Source organism: Neomonachus schauinslandi, chromosome 4 (genome assembly GCF_002201575.2).
Source record: "Neomonachus schauinslandi chromosome 4, ASM220157v2, whole genome shotgun sequence".
NCBI lineage: Eukaryota > Metazoa > Chordata > Mammalia > Carnivora > Phocidae > Neomonachus > Neomonachus schauinslandi.
Genome location: NC_058406.1, coordinates 8353424 through 8374682, shown reverse-complemented (window position 1 = coordinate 8374682; position 21259 = coordinate 8353424). Strand labels below are relative to the sequence as shown.

The 21259-nt window shown below is 58.7% G+C and overlaps 3 protein-coding genes across 5 annotated transcripts; 1 reads left to right on the top strand and 2 right to left on the bottom strand.

Annotated features, from left to right (window-relative positions):
- Nucleotides 1–88: 88 nt before the first annotated feature.
- Nucleotides 89–6670, bottom strand: FBXO6 (F-box protein 6). Its single transcript, XM_021683436.1, has 6 exons — nt 6583–6670; nt 4304–4600; nt 2199–2325; nt 1644–1739; nt 704–839; nt 89–525 (listed from the first exon to the last, which is right to left on the bottom strand). Exons 2-6 carry the CDS (start codon nt 4566–4568, stop codon nt 286–288), a joined length of 864 nt encoding a protein of 287 aa, XP_021539111.1. The 5' UTR covers nt 4569–4600; nt 6583–6670; the 3' UTR covers nt 89–285.
- Nucleotides 6671–7788: 1118 nt separating this feature from the next.
- FBXO44 (F-box protein 44) lies at nt 7789–13004 on the bottom strand. Of its 2 annotated transcripts, XM_021683433.1 has the most exons (6): nt 12952–13004; nt 11649–11940; nt 10307–10433; nt 10056–10151; nt 9810–9945; nt 7789–8929 (listed from the first exon to the last, which is right to left on the bottom strand). In XM_021683433.1, the coding sequence occupies exons 2-6, from the start codon at nt 11911–11913 to the stop codon at nt 8786–8788; spliced, it is 768 nt and encodes a 255-aa protein (XP_021539108.1). In that variant the 5' UTR covers nt 11914–11940; nt 12952–13004; the 3' UTR covers nt 7789–8785. The 2 variants fall into 2 exon arrangements, with proteins under 2 accessions (XP_021539108.1, XP_021539110.1); XM_021683435.1 differs by lacking the exon at nt 12952–13004 and having other exon boundaries at nt 11649–12075.
- Nucleotides 13005–13446: 442 nt separating this feature from the next.
- On the top strand, nt 13447–19014 carry FBXO2 (F-box protein 2). Of its 2 annotated transcripts, XM_044913874.1 has the most exons (7): nt 13447–13587; nt 16580–16692; nt 16735–17005; nt 17437–17566; nt 17639–17734; nt 18205–18343; nt 18576–19014. In XM_044913874.1, exons 1-7 carry the CDS (start codon nt 13566–13568, stop codon nt 18708–18710), a joined length of 906 nt encoding a protein of 301 aa, XP_044769809.1. In that variant the 5' UTR covers nt 13447–13565; the 3' UTR covers nt 18711–19014. The 2 variants fall into 2 exon arrangements, with proteins under 2 accessions (XP_044769809.1, XP_021539107.1); XM_021683432.1 differs by having other exon boundaries at nt 16580–17005.
- Nucleotides 19015–21259: the final 2245 nt, after the last annotated feature.

Sequence of the window (21259 nt, the reverse complement as noted above, 5' to 3'; positions counted from 1 at the left end):
AAATTAACCTGGGAGGAGGGGCTGCTTCGCTGCCAAAGTGCCAAGGGCCCCCACCACTAGACCCAACCCCAGGCTGGTTTTACTGAAAACATTTATTGTCACAAAATGTCAGAGCATATGACAGGGAGTTACCACAAACTGGTGGGTTTGCCCAAGGTTGGAACTGGGGCAGGAGCTCCCGGGGCAGGGGCCCCTCACTGCCCACGACAGGCTCAGCTGGAGGGGACCTTTGGAAGTCGGTGGCCCAGACAGAGGACGGATGAATGGCCATCAGATGACAGACTGTCAGAAGGGCCTGTGGAGACGAAGTGAGGAGGGCGGGCGGGCAGCCTTCTCCTGCCCCTGCATGGTCTCAGGCTGAGCTGTGGAGGGGGCCGGGTCCCTGGTCATCTTAGGGCTGATAGTGATGCTGCTGTTGGTGATGCGGGGCCCGTACCAGCCTGCCCAGAACTGGGTGTCCTTGCCCCCATGCTGGAAGAGGATGTGGCGGACCCCTGAGGGGTAATCCGAGAAAGTGTGGGAGACCTGGGAGGAGGGGAGAGGAAGAAGTGATCACGAGGACTGGGGAGGGGAAAAGATGGGGTGATCACTCCATTGGAGAGGGGAAAGGGGAAGCGCCAGGTCCTGCAAGGGAGAGCCAGGCAGGCTGGAAGGCAGGGGCTCCAAGAAGTGGGTGGCGAGGGGCAAGCAGGTTGGGCCTCACCTCCGTCCACTTGGCATTGTTCCACTGATCGATAGTCACGGGCGGGGGCTCGAAGGAGGCCAGGACGATGTAGTTGTCTGAGACCAGCTGGACTCGGATGTGGTAGGTACAGCCACAGTCTGCCCTGGCAGCGAACCTGGGGGAGGGTGGGGCTCAGGACTGTACACCCCCGGACAGAAGGTGACCCTGGAGGAGGGTAGGCAGCAGACCCATAGACTGGCGCTCTGAGTTGGATTGCCCTGCTCTGCTCCTGAGGCCCAGCTGTGCCCCCCGGGGTGAGCAATCTCTGGGCGGGGCCACATCAGAGCAAAGTGGCAACGCTTCTGGGTGTCCAGTGAAGACGTCCCCTTAACAAAGCAAAAGGCGCTCCACAGAGATAAGATCCTGGGCTGTGGGAGCTGTGCTTCCTGTACGTGATAACGGATCTGACTGGGGATTCTGGGAGATTCAAGGGGTGGCCTGTGTGATGGGGGCTGGTACAGAGCTCACCCTCTGCTCAGCCCTGCTGTCCACCCCTCTGCAGCTCTGCACGCTCCTCAGACCCCACCCCTTCCCCTTAGAGTGGTGGCCCTGGGGCCTTGCACAGCTCTGGGCACAGAGCAGGAGCCTGGGAAAGAGCTGAGGGATGCACAGTGAAGGGACTAGGGGAGGCAGATGGGCAGAAGGCGTGGGAGTGAGGTCCAGGGAGGCTGGGTCCTGCTGCCTCTGTTGCTCTAGTACCTGTTTGTGACAACTTATCTCTAGGCCTCGGTCTGCCCATCTGTGAGCTGGAATTAGCATTTGCTGATGCAGGGTGGCAGGCCAGGAGGTGCGGAATGAGCAAGTGCTGGCTCCTGGGGCAGCCCCTACCCTAGGACACCGCTGGGCACAGAGTGGGCACTGCCTATAGGTGTCCGCAGGAAGAGGGAAGGATGCAGAGCATGGCCCGAGCCCCACTCACCAGTCCTTAACCTCGATTTCAGGCCGGAATGTGTCTAGCAGCTCCTCCCAGTAGCCCTCGGCCTTGAGGTCCACCAGCTGGGACTTGAGGCACATCCTGTGGAGCAAAAAGAAAGGCTTACATTCCCGGGTGTGCTTTGCATGGCCAGGACCCAGCAGTGTCCCCTGACTGCTGCAGGACCGCTGCCTCTGGCTGGCGCAGGGGCTCTGACCCACTTGTGCCTAGGTGGCACGTGATCCTAGTTCAAGGGCCCCAATGAGGGCACCTCCGTGAATTCCTGTTCCTAGATGAGGAAGCTGCACACACCTCTGACTTACCCTAATCACCCAGTGGCTCCCAGCGCCCTCAGATTACTACCCACCCCCCCACCCCCCGCCACTGCTATTAATCCTGGCCACTGAGTACTCCTGCTCATGGAAAGCAGAGACGCTGAGCCCGTCTGGGAACCACTTTCCTCCAGCTGCACAGGGAGGCCCTCACTTAGGCCTGAGATTTGGCAAAAGGGGTCCTGACCCCTCTCCCCCTCAAAACCACCAGCTCGGTTGTTTATCTTACTCAAAAGATGTGACAAAATACTTCTTGACTTTGGAGTCTGGAAAATCTGTCCCATGGTCTCCAGGGAGGCTCTCCACCCTCCAGTGGTCTCCCCCATTGGAGTCAATTTGCCAGGATGTCATATCCTCTAGGGAAAAACAGAAGCCGAGGTCAGATCTCCTGTGTAAATGTCCGGTCCAGTCCTGCCCACCTGGGCCAGGGAGGGAGGAGGGGGGTTAAGGCAGGGTTTGCTCATGCTCACATCTCAAGGGTGCACCCCAGCTGTGGCTCGGAGCACCCCTACAGAGTGCCCTTCCTCCAACACGTTTCCACCTGTCCCTGCCATATCAGCTCTGATCTGGGACCCTCCCCCTCCCCCTCCGTTCCTGAATGGCTTGACTCCTAGCATGAAGCTGGGGGGAAAAAAAAGTATTACCAAAAATTCTAAACTAGCCTTTCCTTCTTTCATGTTGCTGAGGGGCTCCGGGAAATACCAAAGTTTCAGTTCTCAAAACAGGAAGTTATGAAGGGCCTGTGATATATTTCTGTTCTTGGTGACTAATGTCAGTTTGTCCCAATGCAGACCACTTACTTGACGACTGACATTTCCCGACACCCTAACTAAGTAACTGAGATCCGAGGGGGCCCAAGGACTGGTTTTCTGGGTTTGCAGCTTGCCCTGACCCCCTCTGCCCAGGGTGGGAGGGATAACTGTGAAGATGGGCATCCTCAGTGCTGGTGGCACGCAGGAACCCCGTATTCGTGATCCCCACCAGGTTGGCTTGTAGGTTCTGGTCTCCTCCTTCAGACTGAGCCAAGAGGACCTTAAAAAAAACCAGCAGTGTTTCCCTGCCAAGGCTTTCCAGAACAATCACCAAGGGAGCTTTTCCAAATTGCTCCCTCTCCTACGAGCCCACACCTATTCCCCAGGTGCCCTGGGGCCTGCCAGGAGAGAACCAGAGGAGTGACACAGAAATCCAGGAGTGGGGCTGTGCCTCGCTTAGGCCCAAGGAGAGATCCAAGCAAGGCCGGACTGATGGATGCCAGCCCCCAGCCCAGTGCACATCCGGGCTGCAGGGGGGCTCTGTGGAGTTGTGTGAGCTGAGCTGGTGGCCCGGCTGGGCAGCTTCTGAGTGGAATCTGGGGCAGGCAGAGAGACTGAGTGTCTGAGCCACGGTCTATGGGGCCTCTGAGAGGGGCCTGAGGGCCCTTCATCAGTCAGGACCAGGCCCCGGCAATTGGGCAGTTCCGGACCTTTGGGTAGGATCCTCACCATGGCCTAACACTCCCCATCTATAAAATGGAGCCAACCCTACCTATTTGGCCAACTCCCCAGGTCCTTGTGAGGATCAAGAGAGAAAATCGACACGACAGGGACTCTAAGTGTACAAACTATGCCTCTGTTAATTGTTGCCGTAGCCCAGCAAGAAGCCTGGTGTGCAGTGGGTGCTCAGTGAAGGAAAAAGACCCTGGCAGGTACAAGAGAACATTATAAGTTAAACAGGGGCCTCAAATGATGTGATTGCAGTCACCTCTGGAAATCCTCCTTTCCTTCCTCTGGGTAATGGGGACAGTGGGAGGATAATGACATTTGTGAAGCCCTCAGCCGGGTGAAGTCCAGCGCCTGGTACAGAGGACGCCCTCCAAACATGTCAGGCAGCTTAGACTGAGCTAGAGAGGGAAAGGTGAACGTGCAGTTTGTTCATTCATTCAACAAACGTTTTTCGAGCACCGGATGTGTGAAGGCGTCATTGTGGACACTGGGTGTAGAGTGGCAAACAAGACCCATTAGGCCCCTGGACCTTGGAGTTTGTAGCAGAGAAAACAAAAACAAAAACAAAAACCACGAGATACAACAGGCAATCACAGGTTACGAAAGTGCTACGAAGGAACTAAATGGAACAGACAGGATAGAGGTGGGGGAGCACAGTCTCCAGATGGGGGCCCAGGGCAGGTGTCTGAACTGAGACCTGAAGAATGAGGAGGAACCAAGAGCGTGTGGTCCGGTGTCAGGGGTGTGAGAGAACATTCCAGATAGTGTGGGAATCGCAGGGGCAAAGGCCCTGAGTTTCAGGAAAAGGGAGGGAGCCAGCGAGGGAGCCAGCCCGGGGCAGCCCCCAGCCCACCTTCAGCACATGGGTTGCGCAGGAGGTTCCGGCGGAGACTGCACAGGAAGTAGAAGATCTTCCAGTCGGCCACGGGCTGGTCCCAGTCCTCGGTGATGAAGCCCTCCCGCAGGCACTTGCGCTTCCAGAGCGTCACCAGGTCAATGAGGTCTCGCCAGAGGCTGCAGACCAGGCGGCAGTGCAGAAGTAGGTGGTGGGCGGGCACGTGCGTGAACAGCTCCAGCAGAATGTTCTCGGGGAGCTCGTTGATGCTGACTAGGGCCATGGCTGGTGGGGAGGGAGCGGGCGCCCACAGGCCTGTGAGGGGCAACAGTGGTTATGAGCCCTGACCAAGGAGGTGGACCCCTCAGATTTCCAGGGACCTGGGCCGGGGGCTCTTCATCCTCTTTCTTTTGTGAAACAAGAGGGGTTAGAGCCTTCTTCCAGTACAAAATATGGAGCAGTCACACACGTTGCACACATTTGAAAGAGTGTAATAAAAATGTTAATAAAGACTTTAGGGGTTAATATTTAAAGAGGCCCCCCATCCCCCTGTTAAAAAAAATAATCACTTAATTTTAAGTTGTTGGGCCCAGTGAATTGGCAGACCTTGCCGAGGCCACGCCGTTGTCTGAGCTCTGTAGGAATTTGTGGTCAGGTTATTTTAGTGCTGGGAATTCAGTTAGTCTGGGGGTGTAATAAAGATTTTACATTCTACGTCACAGCTTCATTAAGTCATTTAGCTAGTGCTAAAACCAACTTTCTCTCCCCAAATTGCTCACATTGGCCTGGAAGCCAGATGTGATAAAACACCCCAGTGAGGAGCGCCTGCCACTCCATTCTGGTTGGGGCATCAGGCCAGAGCCCACTTTGAAATGCTCAGAAACTGCAAAGCCGATTAAGGGACCCTCAGCAAGACTGCCAGGGGATTGAATCCTGGCTTGCAGTGGTTAGCTGGGGAGCCGTAGCAGGAGCAAGCAACTGTCCCGACCTCAGCAGGGCCGGGAGGACTGAGTTAGTACAAATAAAGCATTTAGCACCCGGCTGGCAGAGAAGTGCTCCAGAGCATCATTACTTCTACTCTAAGGTTGGCGCGAAAACACTCTCCAGTGGTTGTAGTTAGCTGCCCCCAAGAACACCTTCCTCCCTCTACACCTGAGTTGCACAAGGGTTTTGGAAAATTTACAGTGCCACCACCCTGGCCTGAATCTAGATCTCTAAGGGGATCCCCCAGGTGGGGGTGGGGTGGGGGAAGGAAGGCCAGCCACTGTCACTCAGATGGGCCTCATCTGCTCACAGGTGGGAGAGGGAGGGAATATTCCCCTCCCACACCTACAGTCTCTGAGGAGGCTTCTCATTTTCCATAGAGACCTGGCCAAAGAAGCCCTCCACAGACTTCTCAGCTACCATCCCAGCAAAAATGAGAGTGGGCGCACCCTCTGGCTCCTGCCCAGGCAGGAGCATTTCAGCATGGCAGAGAACAATAAATAAGGTGCTTGCACCTTGTGCAAAAATGCTATGACGGTAAAAACTCCGTGTGGCTAGGTCTTCTGCTTTTTCAGGAGGAACTCTAAACAATTTCGAAAATACAAAACCTGTCAGATTTTAAGTGTTGGCAACTTCTAAAAACACTGTCTAGGCCAAATAAAAGTCGCTGCGTCAGAGTTAGAGGCGACTTAGGTACGAAGAGCTCCCCGCCGAGGCGTCCAGAGTCTGGTCTCTGGGTCTGGTCGCACGTTATCAGCCTCCTTAGTTTCTGCCGTTCTTGGGTCTAGGGCGAAGCCTGACTGCGCACGGATGGGGCATGGGGTGAGGCCTCCCCCCCACCACCCCGGGGGTACCTGTGCTTCCCACATGCCCGGCCCGAGTCGCGACCTTCTCAACGACCCCTGCAGGCACGGTTACTACGCCCACGCCCATTTCTCGAGAGCAGAAGCTGAGGCTTCGGAAAGCCAGTCCCAGGACCCGCGGGCGTGGGGGTGCCGGGAGGTCCCAGATGGGCCCTGGGCCGGGTCGCCACCAGTGAGGTGTGTGGCCAGGGTGTCGCTCCCAGGAAGCACTTCCCGGAGTCGGAGCCAGAGCCGGGCCGCGCGGGATCCTGCCCTGCGCGTAGAGCGCGCCGCCCGGGCCCCCACCCCGCGGCCCCGGACTCCCGCCCGCGGGAGACTGCGCCGCGGGCTCAGTTAACGCCCCGCCCCTCCTTCCCTCGCCCCCGCCCTCCGGGGTCAGACACCCAAGCCCTTCCCGGTCCTGTCGCGCCCTCCCCCCCCGCCCAGCCCGTTCCCCAGCTGGGCCGCGACCTGGACGCGGGACCTGACGCCCGGCGGGACCGGACCTCCGGGTCGGCCTGGAGCCTGCAGCCTTCGCTGCGCCGTCCGCTGTCGCCCCGCCCCGCCCCGCCCCGTGTCACGCGCCGCTCTCGGGCCGCCCCCCTCGGGCTCCGAGGCCGCGCCCACCGCTTTGCCTCGCCCCGCCCACAGCCTTCTTCAGCCGGCAGCCCGCTTCTTCCGCGGCTGCCGGGGCTGCGCGATGGACTCCCCGGACCTCGTAGCCTGAACCTGTCTTCCCCTCCAGGTGATCGGCGGCTCAGCAGCAGGGTCCCACCGCTTCCCTTTGCTTTCTCCTCCCTCCGGGAATTCCGAGCCTTCTCCTAACCTAGTCTCCACCTCTGCGCGAGCCACTCCGAGGACTCCTCACCAGTTTCCTCCGCTATAGGGAGGGAGGCGGGCTTCTCTCCGGAGGGTGATTGCTGAAACTCCGGGCTGGAGCCTGGCTTTCACTAGGGCATGGCCTCGGAGACCTCAGTTTACTCAAAGGTAAAAACCTCTCTGCGTTTTTGTCATGAATTCCTTTCTTCCTTCAACAAGTAATCATCAAGCATCTACTTAAGGCAACCAAAAAGGGTTGTGCAGGCTGTGCACTGCCCAAGGATGCCGGGCCCAGGCCACCTTGTTAACTCGCCAGGGTTTCATCTCCCCCAAGGGTGTCTTTTGCTAACTTACATACAGCTAGTGAGTGGTGTCCCTGCCATGGCTGAGGCCCTAATCCAGCTCGCTACTGAGATAATTAAACAGTACATTGAGCACCTACTGTGTGCCATACACCGTTCTAAATGCTTTGGCTTCATCTAATGTCAGTAAAACATTTGGCAGAGTAGGTGAGACACCAGAGAGCAGTGCCTGCGAGAGTACTGCTGCCCCAGCATGAGGTGTATCCAGGGGCCACCCAGATATCCACCCCCCACCCCCCACCGCCGCCGCCGGCCTTGTGGCCCCGCCTCTGGAGGAAGCTCACAGTACTGGAGGGCTGCAGGGGTGAGATGTTGGCAGCTCATTAAGGGGTCTGTACTGGGGCTCTGGTCCTGCCATAGTCTGGCTCCTGAAATGTCAACCATTCCCTGCACCTTGGACAGAAGCTGCACAGGCTCACCTTCTGCAGGTCCAGGGCAGGACTTCCCATGAAATTTGCCTTTCCTCCCAGAAACCACAGGACACAGTTGGGCTAGGAACACCTTTTATTTAGCTGCATGCAGCAGGGGCAGAATCCGAGCGCTGGGGTCCTTCCAGCAGGAGGGAGAGGTAGAAGTGAGGTTGGGCAGGGTGGGGAGGTTCAGGAAAGGCAGTTCCAAGGGTGGGATAGGGCATTTCAAGCCCCAGGGAAGCTGGTCTAGGCATGGAGGTGGACAGGTGGTCCTTGAAAACCACCCACTCACTTCATCCAGGGCTTGCATGCCCCATCCTTAGATTCAGGGTCTAATCCTTCCCCCCACCTGCCCTGGGTTATCATGCACGGGATTCCAGGGATCTTTTGGAGATTCTGCCCCCACCTGATACCCATCTGACTTCTGGGGCTTCACTGACAGTAAGGTCAGTCCAGACCTGGCCTGGCCCCCACTCCATCTTGGCCCTGCCCATCTCCGACTACGCCTGAGCCTCTGGGTCCAAGTCGCCTCTCCGAGCAGGCGGGCAGAGCAAAGAGCTTGGAAGTGGCAGAATGAGGCAGAGGACAGGCCAGCACAGCCCCTCTTCCACTCCCAGATCTGTCTGAGCTCCATGGTCACCTCCCAACATCTGCACTATGCAGGGCAGCCACAGGCTTGCCAGATGTCCTGACTGTCCCTGCTCCGAGGGCCCCCAATGGAGACAGGGAGAAAGGGCCCAGGAGGAGAAAGTAGAGACACACATCTAGGTTGGCATCTGAGCTTGGAGACCACTCTTGGAGGAGCCTGGGAGAACACCTTGCACCTCCCCAACCTCAGGGGCCCCATCTCTTAGAGGGGTTGACACAGGCCTCCCCTGTCATCACTGGTTGAGACCTGGGGCCTAGAGCACTGGCCCCCCCTTGGCGTGTGAGGGCCGCACAAACTGAGAGGCTCCATAAAATAGGCAACTGTGGGGCAAGGATGAACTAGGAGGTCTGGGGGAGCCTGGTCCCCCTCCCCTCCCCTAACCCAGCCCTTCTCTGACAGCAGTCAGAGTTTGGCGGATCAGGGCTTGGGGGGCGTCAAGGCAGGGGAGGTCCGATGGTGATGCTGCTGTTGGTGACCCTCGGGCCGTACCAGCCGGCCCAGTAGTGAGTGTCCACGCCGCCGTGCTGAAACCAGATGTAGCGGACGCCGGGCGGGTAGTTGGAGAATGTGTGAGAGACCTGGCGGGGGTGGAGTGGGGGGGCAGGGGGGGCGGGGACAGGTGGAGGGAGGGAGAGAGGTCAGGAAGGGGCCAAGATCTTAGTGCTGGACAAGGAGTCAGCAGAACTGAGTTCTAGTCCTAACTCTGTGATTTTGGGCAGGCCACTTCTCCTCTCTGCCTCAGTTTCCTCATCTGTAAAATGGAGCAAAATCCTCCCGGGGCCACTCCACAGGATTACCTAAGTACAACTCAAGGGAACTGAAGGAAACTCTGCAAACTGCCCAGAGATGTCCACTACGGTCAGCCCTGGACACGTGTGGCTATTTAAGTTGAAATTAATTAAAATTAGATAAAATTAAAAATTTAGTTCCTCAGTCACAGCAGAAACTGGTTCTTTTAAGCATTCCATAGTCACACGTGGCTACTGACTACCGTCCTGCACAGTTGCAGACACAGACCGTCTATCTCATTGCAGAAAATTCTACTGGACAGCACTGGTCAGACTGGCAAACTATGGCTCGGGGCTCACGGCCTGTTTTTGTAAATAAAGTTTTATTGGAACAAAGCCATGTCCATAAAGCTGCTTTCACCACACAATGGCAGAGTTGAAGAGTGGAGTAGTTGGGACAGAGACAACTCGGCCTGCAAAGCCTAAAATATTTGCATCTGGCCTGTTAAGAAAATGTTTGCGGCCCCCTGGTCTAGATAGTAATAATAACCGATATTAGTAACTAATAACAGTCAACCTTTTTGAACATGGCTTTGCCAGCATCATTTCAGAGCCTGAGCGGCTGAGGCCCAGGTCAGAAGCAGCAGAGCTGGGATCTGAACCCAGGCCTGTTTGACTGCAGTCTCGGCCTTGGGCGATACGCCACCTGCCCTCTTCCTGGCCCACATACCTCCCTCCACTTGGCATCGCTCTTCTGCTGGATCGTTGCCGGGTCTGGCTGGAAGGTCCCCAGGGGTGCGTGTGCTGATGACAGGAGCTGAACACACAGCTGGTACTTGCACCCGCAGTCTGGCCTGGCTGCGAACCTGCGGGCAGAGGGAGGGCCCATCAGGGCCTTGGAGATGGGGGGCAGGGTGGGGGTGGGGCGCCTGAGTAGCAGGCCCCCCTCCCCCAGACCCTCGCCCCAGGCACTCACCAGTCCTTGACCTTGATGTCCGGCCGTGTGGTGTCCATCAGCTCCTCCCAATACCCTTCGGCCTTGAGGTCCACCACCTGGGACTTGAGGCAGGTGCTGGGGGTGGGCAGAGGGGTGGGAGGGGCTGGGGCTCAGCACTAGGGCACTGGGGGGTGGGGGGCGAAGACTGCCCTTCCCAGAGCAGGAGACCCTGGGGTGAAGTGACTTGGGTTTCCCCCCAACCCCAACAGTTCCCCAGCCTCAGATCTTACTAATAAGAAGTCACGAAGTATTTCTTGACCTGGTCATTGGGGAATTCCTTCCTCTGGTCTCTAGAGAGATCCTCCACCTTCCACTCATCACCTCCATTCACGTCCAGGCTCCAGAATTCAAAGCCCTCTGGCCAGAAAGCAGAATTCACATCATAGGGAAGCACCCCCCCAGTGGTCTCTTTCTTGCAAGTGCCCCTTCCTCCCAGATCCTCTCTTTGGATCTCTGTAGCCGCCCTCAAGCCCCATGCTGTGGGACACTGTGTGGGACACTGCAGATCAATAGCGGCTGTCTTCTATTAGATGCTTCCTGTGTGCCCAGCATCATGGTAAGGGATTTCCACTGGGAATCCCAAGACATGTGACCATGTGGATGACCAGATACCTTCTGTGATGGAGAACGCTCTGACACCAGCCAGACAGATCTGATCTGGGGCTAGTCCCAGCTCTACCAGTACTGGGCTGTGTGACCTTAGATAAGTTGCTTTCCCTCTCTGAGCCTTGGTTTTGTCCTCTGAAAACTGGAGTTAAGAACAAGAGCTGGCAAACTTTTTCTGTAAAAGGCCAAAATACTGTAGGTTTTGTGGGCTACATACTATCTCTGTTGCAGTCTCTCTCTCTCTCTTTTTTTTAATAACCATTTAAAACTGCAAAAACGACTTTTAGCTTCTGGGCCAGATTTGGCTCATGGACCACAGTATGCCAACTGCTGGTCAAGAACACAGCTGTTGGGGAGCCAAGTGAGGCAGGCATCTGAAAGCTCTGGACAGCTTGGAGTCATTTCATTATCATTTTGCTCCAGAATTTGGCCCACATAATGGGAAATGAGGCACCCATCTCATCCTAGTGTTGAGGCGATGAGTTACACCACAGTAAGGGGAAAAGGGAGCTCTAGATGATGTAGAAGTTTCGTTTTACCTGTTGTTGTAATATGCTGGAAAGAAGACTGGATCTCTCATTCTTCCATAAGTAAAGTCCCCTTTGCACTCTGGGGCAGTCCTAGGAGGCCTAGCCCTGGAGTGTAGGATCTAGGCCCACAAATTATGGCTCTGACTTCCTGGTCTTGGGTCTTGGGCACAAGTAGTCCCAACTGGCCAACAGTCTCTCTCCTAGGACAGGTCATTGGGGAAATGAGGATGGAATACAAAAATGCCACTCTTGGCCTCAGTTTGCCCATCTGAAAAATGGGAGCACTAACAGCACCTACCTCTTAGGATTATTGAGAGAGGATTAAAGGAGTTAAACCATCCAAAGTACCTGGCTCACAGTAAGTGCATAATGAAAGTCAGCTGCTATCATGACAGTGTGTGCGTTGGGGGCATGCCAGACCCACTCTGCACCCCACCTTCAGCACACGGGTTGTGTAGGAGATTCCTGTGGAGGCTGCGTAGGAAGTAGAAGATCTTCCAGTCGGCCACGGGCTGGTCCCAGTCCTCGGTGATGAAGCCCTCCCGCAGGCACTTGCGCTTCCAGAGCGTCACCAGGTCAATGAGGTCTCGCCAGAGGCTGCAGACCAGGCGGCAGTGCAGAAGTAGGTGGCGGGCGGGCACGTGCGTGAACAGCTCCAGCAGAATGTTCTCGGGGAGCTCGTTGATGTTCCCCACGGCCATGGCATGTGGCTTCTGGACGCCCCCCCCCCTGTGGTTATTGAAAAGCTACACTAGAGACCGGGCCCCCTCCCCAGAACTGAGTATTTGCCATTTATGATCTCAGGAAATTCACCGTGCCTCTCCGAGCCTCAGTTTCCTCCTCTGTAAAATGGGGCCAGGAACGGTACTAAAATGGTTTCAAATGACCTGACACAGCAGATGCTTGATAAAAGGTGATTGATTTGGGGGTGCCTGGGTGGCTCAGTCGGTTAAGCCGCTTGCCTTGGGCTCAGGTCATGATCCCTCTGCCCCTGCTCATGCTCTCTTGCTCACTCTCTCTTTCTCAAGTAAATAAATAAAATCTTAAAAAAAAAAATAAAGGTGATTGATTTTACTGTCACCTCACAGCAGCCTCTAACGACGCTAAGGAGGCCCAGAGGGGTGCGAGTACCTGCCCAAGGTCACACAGACAGAGGACAGAGAGTCTTCTCTGATTCTAGAGCAAGCCTTTTCCAATGGGCCAGGCTTTAGAGTGTAAGTAACAATGCGCAGGACCGCAGAACCGTCCAGCAAGTCCTCAGACGGAGGAGGGAGAAAGGTTCGGGGGCAGGGGGATAATTATCATTGTCTCCGACGGAGGTCCAAAGAGCTCAAGAGACCTTCTCAAGGCCGCAGAATAAATGATCTGCCCGGTTGGGACTCGAGAGGGGGTGGGCGACGGGGAAAGGCCTTTCCCATACTCCCACCTCTACCCCCGCGGCTGGGTTTCAGCCTCAGGATCCCCGGCGCGCCTGCAGCCTTCCCACCTCGCGTTGTGGCCTTAAAGTGCCCCCCAAAGCCGGGGCTCGGACCCCTGGGCATCGATTAGCGACCCCAGCCCGGGTTCTAGCCTCCGTCGCCGCTCTCGGCCGCGCCGCGCAGCCCCCGAGGCCTGGGCCTTGTCCGCACCCGGCCTCGCTCCACGCACTGCCCGGAAACCGCCCAGTCCGCCCGCCCGCGGATCCCTGGCCCGCCCGCATCCCCACCGCGGAGCTCCCCGCGCCCACTCCCCCGCGTCACCTGCGCTCGGCCGCCGCTGCGCGGTCCCTCTCAGCGGTGGGGCTGAGCGGGCCTCTGCCTGCCAGAGAGGGAGCGTGCGGCCCCGCCCCGGCCCGCCAGACCCCGCCCTTGCCCCGCCCCCGCCCCTCGGCCCTCCCCGCGCCGCTCCCCCCATCGCGACGTAGGAAAATTACCTGGGGGTGGGGGCGCCGGGAGGAGCCTCCGCCCCCTCCCTCCTCCAGGACTGCGCGCCCCGCACCCTCCACCTGACCCAAACTCGCTGCCCCCTAGCCTCCACCTCCCAGCCCCCAACCCTGGAGGGAGCTGGAAGACGCCCCAAATCGGATTCCCTCCCCCCATTAAAAGACCCGACTCCCGACCTTTCCCAGCCTCCCGGGGCCGCCGAGGAACCGGTAGCCTCAGGCCTGGGGCCGACCGCTCCGGACTGCGGGGCGTCCCGGCGCCGGGCCAAAGGCGGGGCGGGGGCGGAGGCGGGGGCCTTTAAGAGGCGCGGCCAGCCGGGCCCGACCTAGACGCGGGCAGCGCCGGGACTCGCCGCCGCCGCGGGACTCTGGCAGCCCCGCAGCCCCGCAGCGCTACGGCTCCTCCTCCTCTCAAGACCGCCCTCCGCAGCGATGGACGGAGACGGTGAACCAGGTAGCTGCCGCCACCCGGATCCACTCGCTCAGCCCGGGAGGGGAGACCGGGGCAGGCGGGCGACTGCTACAGAGAGGGGGCATCAGAGAGCGAGGGGGTCCCCGGCACCCAGCGCGGCAAACTTTCACCCAAGCAAAGCCCTTGAGACAGTCTTAAAAGAGCGCAGCCCTCTGTCTGGCTGGAGGCCTCTAGAGGTGACAGGCTCCTGGGTCCTATTTACCAGGGAAATAGCATAGGAGTAATCCCACGTTCCCGCCTGTCAGCTTCCTAGGGTCTGTTGGGTCTGGGTCTGGGACCCATCTGGGATGTAGGAGGCTGCAAGCCTTTTTCTTCCATCAACTTCTTTCATTTGTCAGCTCTGGCCCTTGAGCTGCCTGTATCCCCATGGATTTCTTGGGGTTACCGGCCTCTCCCCACCCCATCCCACTCTTCCTCCTGGGCTCCCTTGGCTGGAGGGGCTGCTCTTCAACTGGGTGGCTGGTTGCCCAGTGGGGATCAGGCCACCCGTGAGGGAGAGTTGGGGCATAGCTCTCGCCTGTGCTCAGGGCCCTCAGAGACTGCCCAGTCATCTTGTCTGGCACCAGAGACCCCCCCACACCCCATCCTTTGAACTCCCTACTGAGCCTCTAGGGGTTGCCTGCTGAGTCAGGGTGGGAAAAAGACCTACCTGCAGATTCCCCCACCCCTGCCCCATTGGGCCCATCTGAGAGTGGGCCTTGCTTTGAGCAGGCCACCAGAAATATTGATGCACGCTCAGGAGGCCAAGCCCCTCTCCTCTAGCCCTGAAACTCCCATCTCCTTCAGCCCCTGCTCCCCATCCATGACCCCCTTGCCACACCCTCTATAGGGTCCCAGAATGGGTTCCTGTGTTTTCCCAGGGCTCAGCTATTCCCTGGACTCCAGGGCCCAATGCAGGTGAGTGAGTCAGCCTGGGAGGCAGCTTCCAGGGGCCAGATAACTTTCCGATGGCAACAATGTGGAGAGTTGTGTGTGCTGGAAAGGGGGGGCGGGGGCTGTAATCAGATCTGGGGCCTGGAGTGCCAGGCCTGAGGCCAGAAGAGGGGACCGGGCAAGGTGCACCTTTCGGGGGAGCATCAGGTGTCCAGCAGGGCCAGGGCAGGGCAGGGGGAAAGGTGGAGAGGTGAGGACACTGGGCCCAGCTCCCCAGAGAGCTGTGGGCAGCAAGACAAACGGGTGATGTGGCTTTGGGGCCTGGCATTTTCCTCTCTGCACACCCATTTTTCCTGGGCGAAGCTAGTGAGCCTCTCGGGGGCCTCAGTTTCTTCTTGGCAAAAAAGAAAGGGTAAACCCCCACATCATAAAGATGTGGCAAAAAAAAAAAAAAAGAGCTATTAATGAAGGAAAGTGTTATGCTCAATAAGATTCACTAAGTAAGATTTATGAGGACTGACTGTGCTCTGGGTTCTGAAGAAGAGGTACACCCTGATTCAGTTCGAGGGTCTGACTGCGGGAGGAGAGACATACCGCATGTGGTGGGGGGAGGTAAGCACTGACAGGCTGGGGTCCTGGCAACACACAGACTTGGGTCTAGGCCCTGCCTGTTCCCTCCCCCAAGGCTCGGCCTGTTTCTACCACCGCCTGGGCTTTCCAGGCTCTAGCCCTTAGGACCCCCACCCCCCCATCCTAGCTCTGAGAGCACTGTCCCTCCTCCCCCATCATCCGGAGTGGCCCCATCTCCTCGCCACCATGTCTTCCTCCTCCTGAGACAGTGTGCTCAGTATCTGCTTACTCAAGGTTTTGATGGCCCAGCTGAGGCCGGCTGGGTTCCAGGAGACCGCCCAGCCTGTAGCTCCTGACATCTGCCCCCTCCTTACGATTTAGAGTGCCCTGGCCCCCTCCTCAGGGGATCGGAACATCAGCGCTTGTTTGAATGGCCTGGCCCAATGATTACTCCCATTCACAGATGAGGAAACGGAGGGCCAGGGGTAGGTAAAAAAGCGAGTGAAAGGACCTTCGTTTCTCCAGCATTTATTATATCTCCTTGTTCCGTATACCTGCTCTCTTCTGGCGAGCCCCCACGTCACACAGCTGTGGCTGGCAGGGGGTTCCAACCCCTGTGCTCCCTTCCCTTCAGCCTCAGATCGCCACGGCCCTGCTCTCATACCAGCGGTGTAACATTTGGCGAGTCAAAATCAAACTCATAACGGTGCTTCCAGAGGCAATACATTATTTTATAGAGGGCATGGTGGTTAATGGTGGCTCTGGAGCTGGACTGCCTGGGTTCAAGTCCAGGCTCCGACGGCTCATTTGCTGTGTGATCCCGGGTGGTTTCACTTCTCTACGCCTCAGCTTCCTCATCAATGAAATAGCAATGGCAGTAGGAACAGCCTCGAAGAGATGCTGTAAGGATTTAGAGTAAAGAAACTGCTTAGAACAATGCCTAGCTCTTGCTAAATGCCCAGGAGACATTAGCTGCTGACAGTGTGCCAGGGAGGGTTCCAGACCCAGTTCCTGCCCTCTCACGCTCAGTCTGGTCCTGAGAGAGGTGTTTACAAGCCAACACACGCTAGGACAAGAGCTAGGAAGGACAGGAACTCCACAGTGGGAAGATGTCGTGGTGGGAAGTCTGGGAGCACTCCCCGGAGGAGGCGAGGGGAGCAGGGATCTCAGGGGGTCGTGGTAAGGATAAAGGAGTGGATGTGTGATACATGGAGTCAAGTTCGTGCAATAGATGGATGCCCTTATAGGAATATTATCAGTTGCTGTTGTCTTCTCAGGTTTACTGGCCCTGCAGGGACAACTGAGTCCTCTGAGGCCACTCTTGGGACGGGGCTGGTCTGTGGCCCTCATCCCGCCCCTCCCCCTTGGGTGGACCTCCTCCACTGGGCACCAGTCTCAGGGCGCAGAATCTTGGGGCCCAGCTGAGGATTGCCCAGGGCTGGGTGGGAGGCAGATAGCCGACACACGGGGGTTCTCAGGCTCGGAGGGGGACAGTCTGAGCGGAGTCACAGCGCCCCACCCCCGCCTGCAGAGAGCGTGGGCCAGCCGGAGGAGGTGAGCCCGGAGGGGCAGCAGGAGGAGGCGGGCGCGCAGGAGGCGAGCGCCGGGGAGGAGCGGCCCGAGGAGGAGGAGGAGGCGGAGGAGGCGGAGGAGGCGGAGGCGGCGGCGGCGGCGGCGGCGGCGGAGGCGGAGGCGGCCGCGTACCTGGCCGAGCTGCCCGAGCCGCTGCTGCTGCGCGTGCTGGCCGAGCTGCCAGCCGCCCAGCTGGTGCAGGCCTGCCGCCTGGTGTGCCTGCGCTGGAAGGAGCTGGTGGACGGCGCCCCCCTCTGGTTGCTCAAGTGCCAGCAGGAGGGGCTGGTGCCCGAGGGCGGCGCCGAGGACGAGCGCGACCACTGGCAGCAGTTCTACTTCCTGAGCAAGCGGCGGCGCAACCTGCTGCGCAATCCGTGCGGGGAAGGTGAGGGGCTCGGCGAGCTCAACTTGCCCTGCTGCAAAATGGGCCGGAACAAGGCTAGCCCGCTTTGGAGGGCTCAATGAGATAAAGCCCTGGAGCAATGCTCTGCAGGGTGGCCCCAACACATACTGTACGTGTGGTTGCCTCCCTGGCTGCCTGTTCTCTGGGGGTCCCCTTTCCCAGGTCCTTTTCCCCTCAGCGAGCTGGGGCAACACCGGCCCTCGGGAGGACCCTCCCAGGAGGGAGAGAGGATCTGGGGACGGACAGGAAGGGCCTCCCGTTCTACCCGCACCATCACCTGCCCAGCCCACCGTTCAAGTCCCACGTTGCCCAGCCCTGCAACCACCCCCCCCAAACTATAGGAGCAAGGGCCAGCCCTGCCACACCCTCAGCAGGGAGTGGGTGACCAGGGTGGGGCTGTCGTCTTCCTACAGAGGACCTGGAGGGCTGGTGCGACGTGGAGCACGGTGGGGACGGCTGGAGGGTGGAGGACCTGCCCGGAGACTGTGGGGTGGAATTCATCCACGATGAGAGCGTCAAGAAGTACTTCGCCTCCTCCTTTGAGTAAGGAGAAGGGGGATGGAGGGCGAAGCGGGGGAGAGGGGTCGCCACTCCCTCCTAACTCCAGTTCCCCAGGTGGTGTCGCAAAGCGCAGGTTGTTGACCTGCAGGCCGAGGGCTACTGGGAGGAGCTGCTGGACACCACTCAGCCGGCCATCGTGGCGAAGGACTGGTGAGCAGCCGTGGCAATGGGCCAGGACTGTGGGGAAGGGAAAGGGGACGGGGTGAAGGGGGGGGGGTGTGTGTGTGTGAGGGGCAACTTGGAGCCGCTGCCCTGTCCCACGGGCCGCTGCCTCCCAACTCTAGTGGTTGTGGTCACGTGGGCCAGGGGTTTTCAGGAGAAGGTGGAACTCCTCCTCCCCTCCTGATTTCTAAATGTTGGCAATCAAAAACCCAAAACTTGTCACTGTGGGCTGGCTTTAGCCTCAGAGTTGGGTCTGGCCGACCTGGGGTGTAGTCGTTGGGTTAGGACCTTGCGCGAGTCCTTTCTCTCTGCGGCCTCAGTTTCCTTATCTGTAAAACGGGGACCTTGGTAGTACGGGCCGGCGGGGTTGGGCGGAAATGAGAACCCGTGTAGCAGGCCCGGCCGACAGTAGCGGCTCAGCAGGGCGCGGCCGGCACTCGCTCCCTCCCTCGGGGCAGGTACTCGGGCCGCGGCGACGCCGGCTGCCTGTACGAGCTCACCGTGAAGCTGCTGTCGGAGCACGAGGACGTGCTGGCCGAGTTCAGCAGCGGGCAGGTGGCCGTGCCCCCAGACAGCGACGAAGCGGGCTGGATCCAGGTGAGCCTGGAGGCTCCGGGTGGCGGGGCGGGGCGGGGCCTGGGAACGAGGGGCGGGGCTCGTGGAAACCCCGCCCACGGAACGAGGGTGGGGCAGACGTGGCGGAGAGGTGTGGAAGAGGGACCCAGGCTGAGAAATCGAGGGGAGGCTAGAGGCGGGAAAGTGCGCCGGGGTGGGGTGGCTGGGTGAGGCACCAGGGCCCTAACCTGACCCTCCTACCTCCACTCCCCAGATCTCGCACACCTTCACCGACTATGGGCCCGGCCTCCGCTTTGTCCGCTTCGAGCACGGGGGTCAGGACTCCGTCTACTGGAAGGGCTGGTTCGGGGCCCGGGTGACCAACAGCAGTGTGTGGGTGGAGCCCTGAGTGACCCCCTTTCTCCAACCTCACCCGCCTTGGAGGGGCAGAGGTCTGGGGTACATAGGTCTTAGTCGGTAGCATCCTCACTTTTACCATCCTCACCCCCCACTTCTCTCTTGCCCCATACTCCAAGCCCAGCCCCCACACTGGGAAGGAGGGGTTTTGTTGGCACATATTTGCATCTGGAAAATAAGATGGGTGAGGGTATGGGCCTGGGCTGGGCCCACCGCTGAACCTCCTGCACCTAGTACCGTGCCTGCCACAAAGTGGGCGCTTAATAAATATTATTTGTCCAAGGAAGGAATGAATGAACAAACGGACGAATGAACACCTCTCCCTTTGCATCCTTCTCTGTCTTCTGAGGGCCCCTGGCCCGGCCTGGAAAAATACTTGGTGGGGCTCCAGCTGCTCTGATTTCCAGGGGCCCTTGGGCCCATGCAGAGCCAGCCAGGCCTGGGCCGGCTGGACAAAGGCTGGGATTGTGAGGGCGAGGAGTGGGGAGCTGGGCCTGGCGCCTGACTGACACCCAAGCTGCCCAGAGGCCAGGACAGGGTGTGTGTGGGGGGTTGTCCTCCAGGCCTCTCTGGATCCCTTGATCCCCATCCCGTTCCTTTCTGAGGGCAGGATCATTGGGGGGGGGGGTTGGCAGCACCTCATCTAGAATACGAATTCTCCTGGGCCCAGGGATGGATGCCAGTGGCCCGGGTGGGGATGGGGAGATGGGGAGGGTGGCTGGGGGAGCAACGTGGTGTCCCTCTTAGCTCATGCGCACTTCATGCCATCCTCTCGGGCCTGGTGTTGGATTGAACAGGAGTCATTCGTATCTTGTCTTTGGTCTTTTTCCAAGCCCTACCCAGAGGCTGGCCCCCAGCACTGGTTTGAGCGGAAGGGGCAGGGGTGTGGTGCCCGGCACTCTTCCTGGCCTCCCCAGCAGCTCTCACACCCAGCCCTTCCCCAGGATGCTCAGCTGCTGGTCCTGGGGGTGGACTGAGGGTCTCCACACAGCTGCTCTCCTCTTGGAAATGGTGACCAATAAAACCTCAGTGGCCCTCCAGCTTTCCTTTGATTCTGAGCCTGGTGCCACCTGCTGGTCAGATGGGATTGCGGGGTTTAAACTGGGCCAGCCTGCACTTGTTCATTGGTTCATTCATTCACTCACCATTCCTGAAGCCCCAGCCCTGGGGCCAGGCTCTGTGCAGGGCCTTGAGATTCCAGGGATGAGGGAGACACTCTTTGTCCCAGGAAGATGGGGCGCCCTGGGAAGAGATATCCAGTGTCCTGGGGGGGCTCTAGCTAGAGCCCCAGCTCTGGGGTCATCCTCAGTCTCTTTTAGAATTCCCAATCTGAAGGTGGAGGCAGAGCCCCTGCCCCATGGGCATCCTTAGTCCTTTCTAGGGGATCTCACACATTCTGGTGGGGAAGGCACCGTCCACAATTACCTGAGTTGCCGATCAGGGGAATTGATGCCTTGATGGGTTTGATGAAAGCCATGGAGGAAGAGGGTCACCCCCCGTGAGTTTCCATGAAAGAGTAATAGGCAAGGTAGTGCTCTGGGGCGATGGACTAGGATGGGTATGTGGAGAGCCCCATGAGGGTGAGTTGGGAGAGGACTGGGACCCGCCCCGGAGGCGGTTTCGGGAAGAGGCTGGATGGAGACTCAGTGAGCGTGAGAGGCAGGAGTTGCATCCAGGTGCCTGTGGGGCCCGGATGTCAGGGCTGTGATGTGGGGGCATGGGAGGTGCTGCAGGTGGAGGAGCTCCCCTGACCATGGGGCAGTCAGAAGAGAGACCCATGAGGGGTCTGGGGCTCTGGGCTGGAGGATTGGCAGTGTATGTGGCCAGCAGCCAAAGCCAAGGCCACTGGTGAGGGCTGGGGACGAATGTGGAGTGAGGCGGGAGAGGGCACAGAGAAACCTCCAGGGCTACGATGGGGGAGAGAGAGCAGCCAGGGAGGCGGGGATGGGGGAGTGGGGAAGGAGGATGCAAACCCAGTGAGGCCATCTGCAGCCAACTGTCTGCTCTCAGAGGAGGGAGCCAGAAACCCAGAGACCAGATTCTTTGCCCTGAGGCCCCAGGGCATGGGAACCACAGAGGAGACCTGAGGGGCTCAGATAATGGGGTGCTTCAGACCCACTGTCCCTGAGTACCTGTCACTAGAGGCTAGTTGGATACACTGGTGGTATTCAGCTTGGGAAGACCAGGCAGCTGCTACTGAGTCATCAAAGGGCTGAAGCTGGGGCGCCTGGGTGGCTCAGTCATTAAGCGACTGCCTTCAGCTCGGATCATGATCCCAGGGTCCTGGGATCAAGCCCCGCATTGGGCTCCCTGCTCGGCGGGAAGCCTGCTTCTCCCTCTCCCACTCCCCCTGCTTGTGTTCTCCCTCTCACTTTGTCTCTCTCTGTCAAATAAATAAATAAAATCTTAAAAAAAAAAAGGACTGATGCTTCGGGGGTAGGTGGGCCAGCAAAGCTCACTGTGCATGGGGCATGGCCTGTCACACCACCCCTGTGACCCAGTCGGATATGGGGAAGGGGGAGAGGGCATTGTTGACCCTGC

What these genes read in the sequence shown, in the direction of transcription:
- FBXO6 (XM_021683436.1), bottom strand. Translation starts at nt 4,568, where the DNA reads ATGGCCCTAGTCAGCATCAACGAGCTCCCCGAGAACATTCTGCTGGAG. An exon ending in GCGCAACCCATGTGCTGAAG is followed by an intron (nt 2,326 to 4,303) that starts GTGGGCTGGGGG and finishes GTTTTTCCCTAG; the next exon opens with AGGATATGACATCCTGGCAA. An exon ending in GAAATCGAGGTTAAGGACTG is followed by an intron (nt 840 to 1,643) that starts GTGAGTGGGGCT and finishes ACCCTCCCCCAG; the next exon opens with GTTCGCTGCCAGGGCAGACT.
- FBXO44 (XM_021683433.1), bottom strand. Translation starts at nt 11,913, where the DNA reads ATGGCCGTGGGGAACATCAACGAGCTCCCCGAGAACATTCTGCTGGAG. An exon ending in ACACAACCCGTGTGCTGAAG is followed by an intron (nt 10,434 to 11,648) that starts GTGGGGTGCAGA and finishes CTTTCTGGCCAG; the next exon opens with AGGGCTTTGAATTCTGGAGC. An exon ending in GACATCAAGGTCAAGGACTG is followed by an intron (nt 9,946 to 10,055) that starts GTGAGTGCCTGG and finishes CTCTGCCCGCAG; the next exon opens with GTTCGCAGCCAGGCCAGACT.
- FBXO2 (XM_021683432.1), top strand. Translation starts at nt 13,566, where the DNA reads ATGGACGGAGACGGTGAACCAG. An exon ending in GCGCAATCCGTGCGGGGAAG is followed by an intron (nt 17,006 to 17,436) that starts GTGAGGGGCTCG and finishes GTCTTCCTACAG; the next exon opens with AGGACCTGGAGGGCTGGTGC. An exon ending in TACTTCGCCTCCTCCTTTGA is followed by an intron (nt 17,567 to 17,638) that starts GTAAGGAGAAGG and finishes CCAGTTCCCCAG; the next exon opens with GTGGTGTCGCAAAGCGCAGG.